This window comes from Carcharodon carcharias, chromosome 9 (assembly GCF_017639515.1).
Source record: "Carcharodon carcharias isolate sCarCar2 chromosome 9, sCarCar2.pri, whole genome shotgun sequence".
Classification (NCBI taxonomy): Eukaryota; Metazoa; Chordata; class Chondrichthyes; order Lamniformes; family Lamnidae; genus Carcharodon; species Carcharodon carcharias.
The window spans coordinates 12,349,326-12,367,032 of NC_054475.1; the positions used below are offsets into that span (position 1 = coordinate 12,349,326).

At 38.5% G+C, this 17,707-nt stretch overlaps 1 protein-coding gene across 4 annotated transcripts in view; it reads right to left on the reverse strand.

The window, feature by feature from the left end:
• cttnbp2nlb (CTTNBP2 N-terminal like b) overlaps window positions 1-17,707 on the reverse strand; it is a 62,630-nt gene that overhangs the window by 39,188 nt on the left and 5,735 nt on the right. The window contains exons 2-3 of one of the 4 annotated variants that reach the window (XM_041196330.1): window positions 13,019-13,124; window positions 623-736 (exon numbers count right to left, since the gene is read on the reverse strand). In XM_041196330.1, coding sequence (XP_041052264.1) covers window positions 623-736; window positions 13,019-13,117 — 213 coding nt within the window. In that variant the 5' untranslated portion in view covers window positions 13,118-13,124. Of the gene's footprint in view, window positions 1-622; window positions 737-13,018; window positions 13,125-17,707 lie in introns of those variants that run through there. The other 3 variants (XM_041196331.1, XM_041196332.1, XM_041196333.1) reach the window with 3 other exon arrangements.

Genomic DNA, 17,707 nt, shown 5'->3' on the forward strand with positions numbered 1-17,707 from the left:
ATCAGGCCAGATGGCCCTCATGATTGCCCGCTGCCTGCACCTGTTGATGGCCAACTTGGCCAGGCCCAGGAGCAGGTTCACAAGGAGGTCCTCTTCCCTCCCCACGTCCCCTGTGCACTGGGTGGTTTCCCTTTTAAACATCAAAATGGGTACTTAGGTTGTTAATTGATAATTAGCAATTGAACTCCCATATAGATGGGAGCACAAGAGTGAAATAACTTCTCCAGAGTTTAGTTTGAAAAAATAAACCATCTGTAAATAGAAATTCCAAATGGTCACAGTTTCACGGTCAGTTGTTGAATGGTCCTGTCACTCAGGATTGACATTCAGATCAGCTTCCGACTTAATTCAATGACAGGTTCCTGATGACACTCCAGCAATCAAATAGTTATCAAGTTATTCACATATAACATGGTTTCTTTTAAGATTAAAGAACATTTACTGGGAGGGTGAAATTATATTAAGTATCTTGAAAATATTGTAGCTGAAAGAAAAGTTGAGTAATTTTCTTTTATATTCTTCATTTCTTCAAGTAAAATTTGTTTTCAAAGGGAGATTTTTTTTAGCTCCACTTTCTCAGGATATTCCAGGCTAACATTACTGCTCTGAAGCAGGTACGTACCAGGAGCTTTGAAACTGCAAAACTGGGGCAAATTCCTTCCCTGTGGGGGACATCAGTGGCTTTTGCTTGGCATCTCCTTATGAATGAAACTACAAAGCTGCAGCAGGTTTTGGACTAAGTACCAGTAATGGAGAGAGAGAAAAAAAAATTTAGTTGCTGAACCACAGAAGTGGACTACATTACGTCATAATGTACTTCAAAAATAGTCTAGAAAACTCATCACGTATGTGATTTCTGTGTTGTAATCTCTTTTGTGCAATCTGTCTAGACAGCTTAATAGATGTGTGGCCATTATTAGAACATAATCATTCACTAAACAGAAGCTACATGACATGTATAGTGGCAAGTAGACGGTGAGACACAGAAGAGATGAATCTGACCACAAGGCTATAGCACTTCAATATGTTAAGAGTTGTTCAAGTGCATTGGAATAAACAGAGATAAGGTTTGTACATTTTCAAGGTATTTGATGCAATGGAGCACATGCAGTGAGCATTTACAGGGTTTCACTATATTCCAGTTACAAAGAATTCCCAGGAGCATCACAATTGTTGGTGTGAATGCTTTTGCCCAAATTCAGACAGAACCTTAAAATACTTTTGCAAGTAAGTATTCATGTTTTGATGAGATATTTATAAATACAAATGGTTTCCCATGGTGCTTCTAAGTAGGTTGGAGGAAGCAGCCTTTTAAGGGCAGAAACACTATACCATGTAATGTACTAATACTTTATTCTGCTGGTAGTGTGAAAGAAGCCACCACTTATGGGAAATGTAGCCCATAGAGCACAAAGCTTCATTCATAAATTTAAAATATTGGATCAAAAAGGAGAAATATAAAAAGATGTCTGGAATTCAGTGTCACAACAGTTGCTTTGTAGGACTGCATTAACGTACTAAAGAATTTTTTTTTTAAAAACAGATAATCTGATTTTATCTAGACTGGGAGAACGTTTGTTTCCTTTCTCTACGTTATCATGACATGTTCACTTGTTAGAAGTGCAGGAATGGATTGAGAAGAGCACAGAGAGTGCTTTTTGATGGCGTCTCATCATTCAGGAGAACCATGATGAAATCACAATTAATGTTTTTTGCTGAAAAAAAGACATGTCTAAGCTTTTCATCCTGCACTCATCAGGGCACTCACAAGAATACCAATATAAGGGGGAAAACAATTGATACTGTATGTGAAGAGAGTGCTGATTGATTGGCAAGTGGCATTGCCATGGAGAATGTTCCACTGTTGGTGACTGATAATTAACTGACAAGCATCGTTTAACATTTAAACCAGGCAGCTTGACCCTGATTGGTCAAGAAACTGTCCTGAGGAATGAGTCAGCGAACAGCTGTCACTTATTTTGTTTAGCTGAAACAGGCACAATGTATGTACATGTTCTGCTGTCTGCAAAAAACAGGGCCCTATGTATATATGTTGCTTCCAGTATGCGCAAATGTGCCATATTGCGCGCCCGACTACAATCTTAAACAATGGTTGGCAGCTGTCAGTCACCATCTCCATAGCAACACCACTTGCCAACCAAACAACACTTGCTTCATGTACAGTGTCAATTGTTGTTTTCCCCGTTATATAGGTATTCTTGTGAGTGTCCTGATGAGTGCAAGATGAAAAGCTTAGACATGTCTCTTTTTTTCAGCAATACTCAACTTCTGTACAACCAAACAGCTAAATGATTATTTTGATCATTCATGGAATTGTTGCTGGCAAGGTCAACACTTATTGCACATCTCCAATTGTCCTTGAAAGATTTCAGAGCATTGTTTCACAGCACACAGCAATGATCAAATATCTTGAGGATTTTATAGTTGGTGAAAGGCATAATAACCTCATTATTAACAGCAGATAAGGTCAGAGTGGAATTGGGGAATAAATACCAGAAATCAAATTGTAGAATCCCTCAGAGAAAAAGGGAAATCCTTGTATTCTACAAAAATGTTGCCTAAACAAAAGCCTTTATAATGAAGAATCTTAATGATTTTTACAGGTAGAGCAAAAAAAATTAAACATAGCCACTCTAACTTATACCTTCTGTTAATAGGATCCAAGCCAGTTGGTGAAACACAAACCAAGACACAGAACCTTTTCTTTATTGACAGTGAGTTTATTGATTTGTTCATCTCACAGTTTGCCTCCCACACAGTGTCCCAGCTATCCCCTATTTATACGTGCTCAAAGACAATTAATAGCCATCACCTGTTTTCCTTAACCTGAACAATGTAAATGACATTAAAAGACCTCAACTATGTAATGGATAAGACATTGACGTCTTTTCCCTATACTAAAGCAACATTGCAATCATTTCCTGGGCTATGTGGCTCCTCTTAACTACCACTGAAATTTTAAGAGAATAGGGCAGAAAATTACATTTCAGAAACTTTGCAAAAATATCAACTGATGTATAAGCTGTTATATGATAGCAAGTGAAAACAGATTTAAAACTAACAATGGATTGTACCATCACAATTCTATTTACATAAGATTAAAGCCAGAGTAAAGCTAGTATGGACCTAATTCTCCACAAAACACCAACATGTTGAATTGAATTAGCAAAGTTTTTTATGGATTAAAATTATATGTCAATCCAGATTGATATATATTTAATGTGTAACCAATGTAAATATTATGAAGAAAGTAACTAGGTTTAAACTAAAGCAAGCTATTCTCTCAAATCGAATTTTGGAAGTGGATTTTTTACATTTAATGTGTTTAGAATTAGTAAACAGATGGGAAACATTGTTTGCCTGGATCAGGAGTTCTATATTATAAGAATCAACATAAAAGGCATTTGTGTATCAATATTGTGGAATGTTTTAGAATTCTATACTTGGGTTAAAAGTTATCCTTGGATCACGCATTTCGCTCATCTGGAGACAAGTCTAATTTAAGAGCAAACAGGAGTCAACTTAGGACTCAGTACTAACAGAGACACAAAGCAAGTGCTTGGGCTTGCCAAGTCCCACCTTCCTTGGATGGATATTGAGAGCCCATGATAAATTGTCTTTATTAATAACCAGTATTAAAAACAGATTTCAACCAATAATGGAAGTCAGAATCTAAAACGTTAACTAAATTCACGTGTATGATGTCTGATCTGTTTTTAGGCTACCTTTCAGTTTGAAAACTATAACAAATAAAAGCAAAAATTTGTAGAGTTACAAAAAAGCCATAGTATTTCAAAGATCAACATAATCTCAGGCTAGGCTACCACAGATTGCTTCTATCAGTATTTTATTCTTGGCCTCAGATTTTCTTTAATGAGTGCATAACTTCTAATCGGAATGTTCTACTAATGCACAGAAAAATTATGCAGCACAGGAGACCATTCAACCCATCGTACTTGTGCCAGTTTTTTTGCAAGAACTATCCAATTAGTCCTATTCCCCTGCTCTTTCACCATAGTTCTGCAAATTTTTCCTTTGCAAGTATACATCCAACTCTCTTTTGAAACTAATAAATTTGCCCCTATCACCTTTTCAGGCATTGCATTCTAGATCATCATAATGCTTTGCATATAATAAATTCTAACCTCACCCTCTGGTTCTTTTGTTAATTATTATTTGAAAAAAAACAAACTAGACAAATGACCAGATTCCAAGTGCTTACTTGCAATTCAGAAACCAGCCTTGGGGAAGTGCGAGACCATAGCCCAGTAGGACCCAACTAATTTCCCTATTAGGAAAGTGCTGTGTTCCACTGCGCAATCCTACAAGTTAAATCACAGTTGTTAGAACACAAGCAGTACAGATGCTTCAGGGAGACAGTACAATATACTCTTTTTAATTATGTAATTTAAATTAGCTGCTAATTAGATTTTTTAAAAACTTAGCACTAATTAGTCATACTACTCCACTATTTATAGGGTTTTATTCAAAATATTGGATAATTTGATTTTCGTGCAAAAAATTACTAAAATCACCAGGAGTGAAATGTATGGCTGCGAACAGTGGAATTTTGAAGAAACCAGGATTTGTGCATAGTGCTATTTGAAATCAACATACTGAGTACATTAAGCAGAGCTAATAAGTCACTAACCCGTTATCACTTTGCTGTCTTTTTATTTTTCTTTGAAGCCTGCTCCTACTATACACTATAAACAAATGAAGTGTAAGCAGGCAGCCAAAACTGCTCTCAGGCTTCTTTGAATGGTACTCTATGTGCTTCAATGGGCAGAACTGTCCTCTTGTCCGTAATGTGGTCAACACCAGCAATTCACTATACAGCAATGGTCAATCCAAACCAATAACAGTGTAATGTGTTACCTCTAATGTTTCACTCCACAGAATGCAAAGATCATCAGGAAACCAATACTAAAAACTGGAGACTCAGTTCCCTCACACGCTCTTCAGGAGTTAATTGCGAACATGGCATTGATACCCGCTTGAGAGCAGGTCAGCTACCTATCATGTTGGTTCATTGCAGAAGAAGCGAAGAAATAGAAGGCAATAAGAAATCTTCAATTTTTCAGCAATGAGAAAGTAAACTTGCAATGTGACGACAGGTTAAAAACAAAGGGTGTATTCTTCCTGCATTGATTGTTAATTAGCCAACATCCAGAACAGAAGCAATTGTATGATTCATTAAGCTTAGTTTTAGCAAGAAACCTCCTTCTCCAAGCAGAAAATTGGAAACTGCTTAACGGTGAATTTGAAAATTGCTGAAAAGAGACACATGTCTAAGCTTTTCATCTTGCACGCATCAGGACACTCAAGAATACTAATTATTCCCCATATACAGGTATTCTTGCAGGTGTCCTGATGAGTGCATGACAAAAAGCTTAGACATGTCTCTTTTTTCAGCAATACTCAAATTCTAATGGTGAATTTCTAATGCAACATAAACTCTGCATAGCACTGAGGATAAATGAATTTAAAATGAATAGTTTGGTGAATTCCTCAAATGTCAGTAAGCATTTGCCTTTAAAAAATACAAGATATTTTATAACTAAATCAACTGTTGCAAGCTGACGACTCAACATGAAGTGTTGCATTATTTGCAAATGGAAGACATCAGAAACAAGACAAATTTACAAAACACCTTTAATGTAGAAAAAGATTTGTAGGCACTTCACAGAAGTATAATTAGATATAAATGGATGCAGAGTTAAAGGAGGGGTAACCAAAGGCTTGGTAAGAGATGGATTTTGAGAAAGTAATTATAAAAGTGGGGAGGGAAGTAGAGGTGGACAGCCTCGCATGGTGAGGTGAGGGGTGATGATGCACAAAAGACCAGAATTCGAGGAGCTGTGAGAAAGGGATGCGTGAGGCCATGAAAGGAATTCAGCAAGGGGATGAGCATTTTAAAATTGGAGGTGTTGGGGGGAACTGACTTCTTGGAATTGTTTTCAGCCAAGGAGAGATGATGGATAAGCAGGATTTGGTGTTGAAAAGAATACGAGCAGCAGAATTTTGGATGAGTTGATGTTTATGGAGGTGGATGAAAGGCTTGCCAAGAGAGCATCTACAATATTTGAGTCCAGAGGTCAACAAGGGCATGGATGAGGGCGTCGTCAGCAAATAATCTGATATTGCGGCAGGAAGTGAAGTTATGGAGGTGGAAACAGGCAGCCAGGTTGGAATAGGACATTGAAGTCTCAAATAATCTGGTTCAGCCTGAGGCACTGGCCAGGGAGGAGGATTTAATTGATGGCTAGACTATGAACCTTGTGGCCGGGGCTGAAGATGACAGCAGCTTTAGTCATCTCAAAGGAAATTATGGATCAGCCAAAACCCACTGTGGACTTTAGTAACTTTACAATCACACCCCTAGTATATTTTTCTCAGAGTGGTAGAGTATAAAGGGAATGCATCTTGTCTGAATTCATATGGGAGCAAATACAGGATACAAATGGAGAAATTGAGATAGTCACATGTGACAAAAGGTTGTGGTCATCTGGTTTTGTTTCCTGCACAGGAAACCTCTCCCAGGGCCCAATAACAGCTCATGTTTAAAGAGAATTATAATAACCTACTGCAGGAATCTCATTTTGACCCAAATCTACGAAAATAGTGATTTTCATCACTTTTAGCCAAATGTGTAATCATGAACTACAAATGCTACTGTAGTCATGGCATAACACAGGAAGTAGACCTACTTGCTCATAAACAGAAACTATGAACCAAAAATAATTCATCATACAAAAATGACTGCACATCAAGAGGAACTATTACAAATTTAAAGAGCAAAGACCTGTGCCAAGCTTGCTGAACACAACCTTGAGAGTTAGAGCAGATACTGCGCGCAGTTAAAAACTACTGCTTTGCTAACATAACAGAAACTGAACATGTTTTTTTTTTAAAACTCATGTACAAATTAGAAATGCAAAATTTCACAGTTGAGTCTCAGAATTGTTACAGCCCAGGAAGAGGCCATTAGGCCCATCATGTCTGCAGCCACTCTCCGAATGAGAAATTCCCTTAGTGCCAGTTTCCCCCCTCCTCCTCGTAACCCTGTACGTTCTTCCTTTTCAGATAACAGTCTAATTCCCTTTTGCATGATTCGATTGAACCTACTTCCTTCCTCACTCTCAGGCAGCGAATCCCACTAGCAGAGACCAGTGCCCCCTCGTTCTCGATCCTTTCATGACTGGGAACAGTTTCTCCTGATCAACTCTGTCCAAGTCCCTTGTGATTTTGAATACCTCTATCAAATCTCCTATTAGCCTTCTTCCCTTCCAACTTAGGAATATTTTGTTTCTGTGGTGTGTTCAATATCAACATCAGTTCAGTTGATCAAAACCACCTTTAGCAAAACAAAAGCATTAAGCACAAATGTGACTGAACTGACAGATCAAGGATGATTTTGATGTTCATGTGTGTGTTTTGCAGTTTGGAATTAAACATAGGAACTTTCTGTGCTACCCTTTGCTTAAAATCTATGCCATTGCTTATGCATTTTATTAGGAAAGAGTAGTTTTCATTAACTTCTGTTAGCTGTTGGTCTGCTGCCAACTGCAGTTTTGAAATCATCACCATGGAGATGATGCTGTCAAGATGAATAGGCATTTTAATGTGTATAACAACCATGGTGTAGATCACAGCAAATTCAGCAGAGGAATCTATTTGGCTCACTGTCCTACTTATTGTACTGGGTCCACATAGAAACTGTTCAAATTACATTTCCCTGGTCCTTTGCTTACTATTAATGCTTTTCCCTCTAGAATATTTATTTAATGCCCGCTTAAAGATTGTGATTGACTTGACTTTAGTATCTACTTCTAAAATTCCTTATTCTATTAACACTTTACCTGAAAAATTTCTTCGGCACAATTTAAAACCACACTTCTAGTATTGCTGTCTACTCCTATTAATTTGATGCTGCTTAATTAGAATTACTGGATAAAATTTTTATAAAAATGACAACTATTATTAGACCACAGTTCCATATTTATGTCCCCTTTTTAATAAATCAACCATTTTATCACTTCCCCTTGCAAGCCCTTTAGAAATTTGGAGCTCCTTCCTTAACTTATCTTGTTTCAAATGAATAGAGTTCCTGTATTTTTATAATTCTACTCTCTCATCTTTGTTGTCACAATGATAAATCTGTTTAATCTTTTCTATGGTTCCAATATCTTTAACACATAGGACTGTTCAAAATTGTACAAAGTAATCCAGCTAATCAATATATTTTACAGATTCATCATCACCCCTTTTTGTACTGTGTTCATATAAACATTTGTGACTTTTATAGGCAATTGTTCAGATATAAAAGTCTCTTGTCTGCTGCTAATTCAAGAGAATTTTAGTTTGGTATACAATTCCACCCTCAGTACATTGTCAGAAAAATATATTATTTCATATCTATATATGCTAACATTTTTATCCATTCACCTATCCTGCATCATTCCTCAGTTTATCACATTTTTAAATTTTTCTCCAGAAAATTTTGCACTGTTCCTTCTGAGCTCATTATCAAAATGTTACAAGGGATTGCAATAGAGATCACCAGAGCATGCCACTAGTTTCACTTATGAATCAAAAAAACTTCCATTTACTCCTATTTTCTATCCTTCAGTCATTCCTTGAGACACTATATGAAGGCACATTGTTGATAAAGGTTACAGTGTCAACTTGCAGAACCATTTGGCAGAACTCTGAATGCATATTTACATGCATTAATAATATTTTTGCTCTTGACTGTTAAATTTTAAACTCTTGCTAGTTGGAATATCTACTTTCCCAATATAAAAGGCTGGACATACTCAGCAGATCTGGCCAAATTAGTGGAGAGAAATTGAGTTAGCAGACAAAATTTTGCAGGTGGGTGAGCCCGTAAAATTCTCTGGGTGGCCTTCCTGTCGACTACCTGCCTTTCCCAACCGGTCAGAAAATTTGTGGGGGAGGGCTGCCCTTGTCCCAATCAAGGCCCTTAAATCGTCACTTAAGGTCTGCTTCCTGCTCAGCTGCAATTTTGAGGCCGGTGGAAGGAGGTCAGGGACAGTCCAGAGTGTTGGGGAAGGAAGCAAGTTAACTCGCAAGGAGTTCAATTGCTAATCATCAGTTAACAACCTAATTATCCATTTAGATGTATACAGGGGAAAACAAGTGCAATTTCTCCATGTCGAGAGTTTTATGCACCAGAAATAAAACTCTATCTGAAGGAGTCTGTCTTGGTTTTGGTCTTTATTTCCAAACAACTATTGGAGCTTAACTCGGAGGCTCAGTGGGTAAGCATCGGGACAAGAGGGGTGGGGGGAGAAAACTGCCTTAGGTCCCAGCAGTGGTCACCGCTCTCGGTGGTGCTACTGGGATTACAGGGCTGCCATTCAACCAGATTGGCCAGCAGTTGAGGATGCGCTCGCGTAGACTTTTTTTGGTGCCGGGTGGGAAACATCACTGTACAAAAAATCCTGCTTAACCAACATTTCAGATCTTATCAGAACCTTGGGTGTATTATATGCTACATAGAAATACTGAAACGTTTATGGCACATAGGAAGGCCATTTGGCCCATTGTGTCCATGCTAATGTTTAAACAATTTCTACATTCCAGCTAGTTGGGCCGTAAACTGGAAAAATTATTTAACCAAGCTAAAAAAACAATTACATATAGATCTGTATTGATGTGAATGAGTGTAAGTTAGCCAATTAAAATACATCTTGGACCACAAGTCCCAGTGTATGCTACATGAAATGGAACCTTGAAATGAAAAGTAATGGGGATTCTCTGGACTTCAACATTTTTGTAACGAGTTCCTGACACAAAGCTAATATAAAAGTTTGATTAATAACTGTACCATTTCTTTGTGTTAGAAGCTAACATAGTCTCTACTATACTGAGATAACCAAGAGTTCAAGCAAAAGGAGAACTGATTCAAGCGGGTGAACATATTTCAATGAACAGTCACTAAAACCTGCTGAGATTTGTCGGAAGCTACTCACATAGTTTTTGAAAAGCCAGTCTTCAACAAAATCCTGACTATAGAATATAATTGATAAGTTTCTGCTCCTTTAGCAGAGAAGTATCTTTTCCTAGGTTTGAGTTCTGCTGTCCCAGGATTTTCAGCTTTAGCTTTGAAAAGAATATAGTGGAAGAAAGAAATCAGGGAACGTAGGTGTGAACTAAATCGAGGTTTTATTTAGCTATATGGCCTACTTGATACTCTTGTCACCTTGTGCCTCTACATAATCACAATCCCACATGCTATCTTGAACAATGTCTGTCACTATATGCGCATCTAAATTTATGTGAACAACTACTCTTCAAGCTTCAATAAAAAGGGCAACCACAAAGAAAGCAAAATTTTTAAAAATCTCACTAATGCAGACCTCAAATTAGCAGTGTTCCAGTGCAGTAGAATTTGGCAAAAAGACAGCTAGAATAGGAGGGCAACAACTTTGAGAACCAATAAACATGAAATTCCAAAGCATGCTTACGGCACCATACTTACACACAACAAAACCTGAACCTTTAAAAATTACATATAACCTAAATAAATTAGCATGTAATTTGCTTCTATTAAGACATTAGATATAAATTTTACTAGCAGACCGATGATTTTGCTAGATGCTGATCTTATAGTTGTAGCTCTGCAAGCATAACTCCAAGACTTAATTGGACAACTCTGAAGAGAACATGATATATCATCACTGAAGGCAAAGACGAAGGTCTCCAAGGACATATTTTGCGATTTCCTGTTTGCCGATGACTTTGCACTGGCTGCTGGCTAAGAGCTGGACATGCAATGTATCACGGATTTATTCTCCAATGCATGTGACAACTTTGGCCTCACAATCAAGCACAAAGAAAACTGAAGTATCAGCCTGCTTCAGGAAAGCCCTATCTCGAGCCCAAGGTTTCACACCATGACTAGAACCCGTCAGTAGTTCACTTATCTCAGCAGCATGCTCTCTCAATCTGTTTATATGGATGATGAGACGCATGCAAGAATTGCCAAAGCCAAGTGTAGCCTTCAGCATACTTCAAACATCAGTCTGGAAATGAAGAGGAATAAGTCTGCCTACCAAACTGAAAGTCTATACAGCAACAGTCCTGCCCACTCCACTCTGCGCATGTGTGACTTGGACTGTGTACCACCATCATGGTGAGAAGTTCAACTACTTTCACTTGAGCTGCCTTCAAAGTTTCTGAAGATCAGATGGCAGGACAAAATACCAGACACTGGAGGTGCTCACCCATGCTGGCATGCCAGGCATCCACACCATACTGAGACAGTCACAACTGGGTTAGGGCTGCTCACGTAGCAAGAATGAACTTCTCACCATGATGGTGGTACACAGTCCAAGTCACACATGTGCAGAGTGGAGTGGGCAGGACTGTTGCTGTATAGACTTTCAGTTTGGTAGGCAGACTTATTCCTCTTCATTTCCAGACTGATGTTTGAAGTATGCTGAAGGCTACACTTGGCTTTGGCAATTCTTGCATGCGTCTCATCATCCATATAAACAGATTGAGAGAGCATGCTGCTGAGATAAGTGAACTACTGATGGGTTCTAGTCATGGTGTGAAACCTTGGGCTCGAGATAGGGCTTTCTTGAAGCAGGCTGATACTTCAGTTTTCTTTGTGCTTGATTGTGAGGCCAAAGTTGTCACATGCATTGGAGAATAAGACACACGAATCTTCAATGGAAAGCTCGAGTCTGGAATGCGCTCTCACAGTGGTCAAAGGAAATGCTACAAGGACACTCTGAAGGCTTCAATTAGGACTTCGAATCCTGGGAAAAGCTTGCCCAGACTTGCTGCACGTGGCACAACCAAATAAAAACATGCAGCTCCCTTTGAAAACATAAATCAGGGAAAATGCAAGGAGGGGAAATCCCAAGCCAGCAACTCATCCAGAACTCAATCGTATGTGGCATCCTGCCCTATTTGCAGCAAAACCTTCGGGCAGAGATCGGCCTCAACAGTCACCTACATACCAATTGGGACCCTAGCAAACATTGAAGATGATGAACACGGTCGTCACCTTCACCTCAAAGGACGAACAAGACATCATCTGTGATTAACCCAGACACCCAGTAATGAAGCATTACAGTCAAGTGGCTTGCCCGCAACTTTTGATCAAGTAGCCAAAGATTGCAAGATTTGTATGGTGAGCGAGTCCCGAGCGAGCTGTCGACTTTATATGGCAACACATTAATTTCAGCACAGCAGGTTTTGGTACTAGCAATCATCCGAAACCTGAAGGCTTACTTTCAATGTCAACTGTCTGGATTAATTACAAAACAGCTCACATTCTGCATAACTAAATGGCTATAAAACAAACAGCATCCCACATCAAGCCAGTAGATCTCGGTTGTATGAAATAAAGTTTTTTCCCCCCACAATCACTTAACCTCTGCAACAACAAGTTTTATCATAGAAATATGTACCTCATTAGATGAGCTCAAAATTGCGTATGATTGCCACATAATATAGAATAAAAATGGAATTTCCTATTTGCCTCAGTCATTTCCTTAATGCTGCATTAAACAAAGAAATCTGCTGGGAGCAGACACTTCCTCCCAGTGCCATCCTGTAAGAGGACAATGGAAAGTAGTTTTTGCATGGCTTCATAGTAGATTAGGTTAGCACATCAACTACCTATACTTCTGACCAGTGAGTATCAGTTAGGTTGTCAGCTCTGGGATATTGTGATAAGGAAGTAACAGATATTTAAAATTATATTTATAGTAGGTTTGTGGCTCGTGTTAAAATCATTAACTTTTTGTCAATTCACAAAATCATCACAAGGACAACTCCACGTAACACTGGAGAAAGGGATGACTGTACACATATATTTATGATTTAATGGCAATTAAAATGAATAAATTTACCTTGCAACAAGCTGAAATATCTGACATTTTTATGTGAGAAGTAAAATAAAATCTGTGGCTCCTACCTTATGTGGGAAAAATAAAGAAAAATCTGGGCCACTTACTTGCAATGCTTCAATCACTACATCTCTTGCTTCAAGTTCTCCTTCAAGCACACTGAAGAACATCAGCAATTCTGGCTTGCTGAGATTTTCCAGGTTCATTTTTGCTCTGAAAAACAAAAGATTCACTGACTGACTATGATAGTTAGCTTAGGTTTTCTCCCCCCTTTAGTTTGACAAACTAAGTTTAACAAATAGTACACAAAGTATTGTAGGGAGCAAACCTCATGAAGGTGGGTCCAATAGTTTGATGGTTCTTTCATCAAGGCCATTTTCTTTCAAGCTCAGAACACTGCCTCTAAAACCGCATCTTTCATCTCAAGAGTCTGTTCAATAGTCTCCATTATGGTCTTTCCATTTAGACCATATATAGAAATTACAAATCATCCAGAATGCCATGTTTTTTTGTCCTCACCTGTCCTGTTGTCACTAAGCTGCACTGATACCCTTTGGAAGATCTACACTAAGACACTACTCTTTACCTGCAAATCCAGACATGGCCTCAATTTCTTCTGTTTCTTCAAACCCCTTCAGCAAGTAGGTCCCCTGTGCGTATCATCTACTCCAATGATTGTGACCTAGTTTTCATTCCCTGCCCAAACATAATGCACTCCTTTGGCCATCAAGGTCCCTGCAGTTCATTCGTCAAAATCCTTCCCACTTGTAAAAACTTATAAAAGTTTGCTGGCAATTCTGCCCTTTGCACAAGAATTAAACTAATGTCCTTTAATTAAATTGGAGTTTTTCGTCTATGGTTTATTTCTCTTTTCTTCACAGCATTTGAGGTTAATATTATTCCGTTTTATTTTAAAATAGCTTCCTAGACTGGAAGTTGCACATTCACCAAAGCCAGAATACTTAGGCCGGGAATCAAATCTACTGAAGTCAGTTCCATGAGGATAAATTGATGGAAAGTCATTAGTTTCAATCTTGCAGATGCAACGTTTTATGTCAGAAATTTACTAATTCAGGAATGTTTAAATTGTAATGTAGTTGATTCAGTTAAGTAACTGAGTTTGCTGTGATAAATTTCTGCTACTATTTAGTATATTACTAAATAAACTCAAATCACAATTTTAACTTAAGCCACAGTCTGACAATCGTTTTTCTTCTGTTGTTCAAAGAACAGAAGACCACATCAAGACTTATGGTATCTTCAGTGAGCAAATTACAGTAACAAAGTAAGTTTGTACAATGTGACATTGTGAGATACTGAGTGTATAAGGTTAAACTGGTTCATAGAGAACAAGGGCTCACTTACAGGATTGGTCTTTTGTGCTAAAAAGAGCAAGATCTGATACAGCTCAAAAATTGTTAACAATCCAGTTTTAAGATCCCTAGAACAGACTTTGGAATAGCACTCAGTTGTTTTTCCTGGAAAACAGCCACTTATGTAAACGTTGGGCCAATGTTAATCCTGGTTCTTCAATAACCTAAGCTCAGTAACAGTCAGGGTGCAATTTCTGTGATGAATTTCTAAAAGCTAATTTTAATTTGAAGACAAACATTTAACTGCTTAAAAAAGGAACAGATTTAGCATTGTGACACTAAAAAATGATTGAGGATCATAAATTTTGCAGTCCAGTGCCTGATTTAACTATCATGCTAAATGTGACACCACCTTTAGCTTCACAATCATCAGCCTATAGTTTTAACACTGGTTAACTAACATTTTTTTATGATGCAAGTTAACTAATGGAATCCAATATTAAAACCTAGAAAACAAGTCATTTTTAAAAATAAAAGCACAGCTCCCAAAGGTGTCAACTCATGGAGGTACAACAGCTCCATAGGTGTCAGTGCTCTTAAGCACCATCGAGTGGTGTAAAGCTTAGGCAGTCAGCTCTGGGAGCTTATTTAATCTTGGCCCAATGTCTTTTTTAAAAATTCATTCATGGGATGCGGACATCGCCAGCAATGCCACAATGTATTGCTTATCCCTAATTGTTCAACAATGTAGTGGCAACCTGTCTTCTTGAACAGGTGGAATCCATGTGAAGTAACTCCAATATTGCCATGAGGTAGGGAGTTCTAAGATTTTGACCCAATGGCGATGAAGGAACAGCAATATATTTCCAAGTCAGGATGATGTGTGACTTGGAGGGCTGCTTGCAGGTGTTCCCACACCTCTGCTGCCCTTCTTCCTCTAGGTGGTAGAGATTGCAGAATTTGGAAATGCTGTCACAGAAGCCTTGGTGAATTGCTGCAGTGTCTCTTGTAGATGATGCACACTGTAGGTGGAGGGAGTGGATTTTAGTGGTAGCAGATGGGGTGACAATCAAGGGGGCTGCTTTGTCTGGATGGTGCCGAGTTGCTTGAGCATTGTCTACACCTGTGCAATTTCCAACAGGAGCACTGAATAATTATCAGGAGGAATCTTAGGTGATACTGCCCACTTTAGCTGAGGGTCATCTTAGCTGGGTTGGCATTAGAGTTCCTACGATCAGCTAACTCAGAATAAAGTGAATTTTGAATCTGGAACTTCTCTGGTCTGTATGGTTCAATTATAAAATTTGCTTTACCAACTGACCTGTCATGGAAACCCAACAGCTAGGAACGACAGCGTAAACTTTTAAGACTGTTGTGAAAATGAGACAAATGAGTGGGAGAGACAGACAAAATGATGGACTTCTACCGAAACACAAACCATCAAGTACAATAAACACATGGTACTTTGCAATTCTATAGCAGAGGCAAAATCATAAAAATGTACAGTACTTGTACAAAAATCACTATTAAAGTATTTTCCCAAAATACCAAACATAAAAAGGACTAAAAGAGAGGTACACATGACAGAGGTGCAATTTATATAAACAGATTATCTTAATTGAAATTTACAATACCTGGTTCTTTATTAAATATGAAGCATTATATCGGTACAAAATAGAAGTGATGTCTGTTAGCTTTGCTGTGGTAGAACTGGACGTACTGGATGAGCCAGTACTGCTGTGCTTCAACAGCCTCAAAAAAGGTACACCTCTTTCGGCTAGCATCTAAAAATAGTTAGGCACAGTTGAACATTGCTTTTAACCACTGGTTCGTAATAAGAGTGAGCTTTCAGCAATAACTTTGATGAAATGCTGGACAAGTTTACTCCCGGAGAGTTTGTATGTCAGTTATCAGTAGTACAGTGTTCTGAATTATTCCATTTCACTCTTGGAAAGTGGAGGTCAATTATTCACTCTAATGTTTTTATCCCCCCAATAACCAAACTTTGAGATAGACAATAAGCAAGTGAAACATTTTTGCACATATCCGATGCAAATAATTAATGTTTATAATTACGATGCCCTTTGACAATCACAGACTTTTCCAGGCTGCCTGAAACCACTTTTCCAAAGTAAAAATCAACTCATGCTTAATTCAAAAGTATCGTTGCTAATGAATCAGACTTCCTTGTAAACCAGCTACCATATTGCCTTCCAAAATATTACTGTCTAGGGGGTGTAAAGATGTACAAAGTCCATTTATTACCAGACCATACAATAAGAAAATCACACCCAAACCTAACTCACTAATCCAGCAGACAATGTCCCTTCTCTACATATTAACGCAATTAAAAACTTGAAAAACAAGTTTATCCTTGTACAAGATCATTGGATCTTTACATAGAGTAAACTGATTTTCCAAATTATACTTTTAATCATATATTCACTCCTACTTACACCAAGTTATTTATTGAACTTTTTTTTTAATAGATTGGGTCATTCCTCAATTCAGTTTGCATTACTCTGCCGAATTATGAGGCAAACAAAACCAGTAGGCTATCACAAAGACGAAAGAACATACAAACTTTTCCAGCAGTCCATCATCCAAGCAACTTGATTCACAGAGGTCTGCTGTTAGTTTTGCCCCTGCTTTTATTTAAAACTTCAAGGGCCAAAAATCTGATAGTGCCAGTTTTTGGGCACGGGGATTGCATGTGTGGATTGCTCTGTGCCCACTCGACATGATGCACGCAGCCTGCAAACTTCAGGTTGCTTGCTCATTTCCTTGATTGCAGCATAAAGTCCAGCACTAAGTGCACTGCTGACCAGCTACATACTCAGCAGGGAGGGCAAAGACCAGTGGGCACCTCTTAGAGGAAGTGCATTCTGACTGAAGCAGGTAATGGAATGGTCTCCAAAATGTGTTTCTGGAAAGTGAGAAAAAAATGTAGCAATGGAGCAGAGAGAGATGCGCTCCTAGGTTCTCTGATGCACTGGTGCAGACCTTAGCTTAGGAGGCAGAAAGGAAGATAGGAGGCCCTCAAGGCATACATTGCAAAAGCAATGGCCACTGAAGTCAATTCGAGGCCTAAAGGACCTGACTGCAGTGCTGGAAAAGGTTTAAATACCTCATAAAAGTGGTCAAGAACAGTGAATGCATCTTCAAAAGCCATCTCTTATCCATCCCAGCACACCAGCAAACTTGCACAGTGCTCAGTGCACCAAACCCCCTTCACACCTGGATTCATGCCCAATATGCTCCACCTCAACCTCTCACATTAATCAATGATGCAAGCCTCATACCAACAGAAGAAAAGGTCAAAAGCACTTCAGCCTGAAGTCCTATGTTAATGCATTTAAATAGTGCTCCTGCTGGAGGGGTTCCAGGGTCCATCCTGCAGCTAAACTAATGTTTGGCTGAGAATGGTTAACAGAACCTGGGAGGTGTTGAAAATAGCAGGTTTGGTGCCAAATCTGAGTTCGG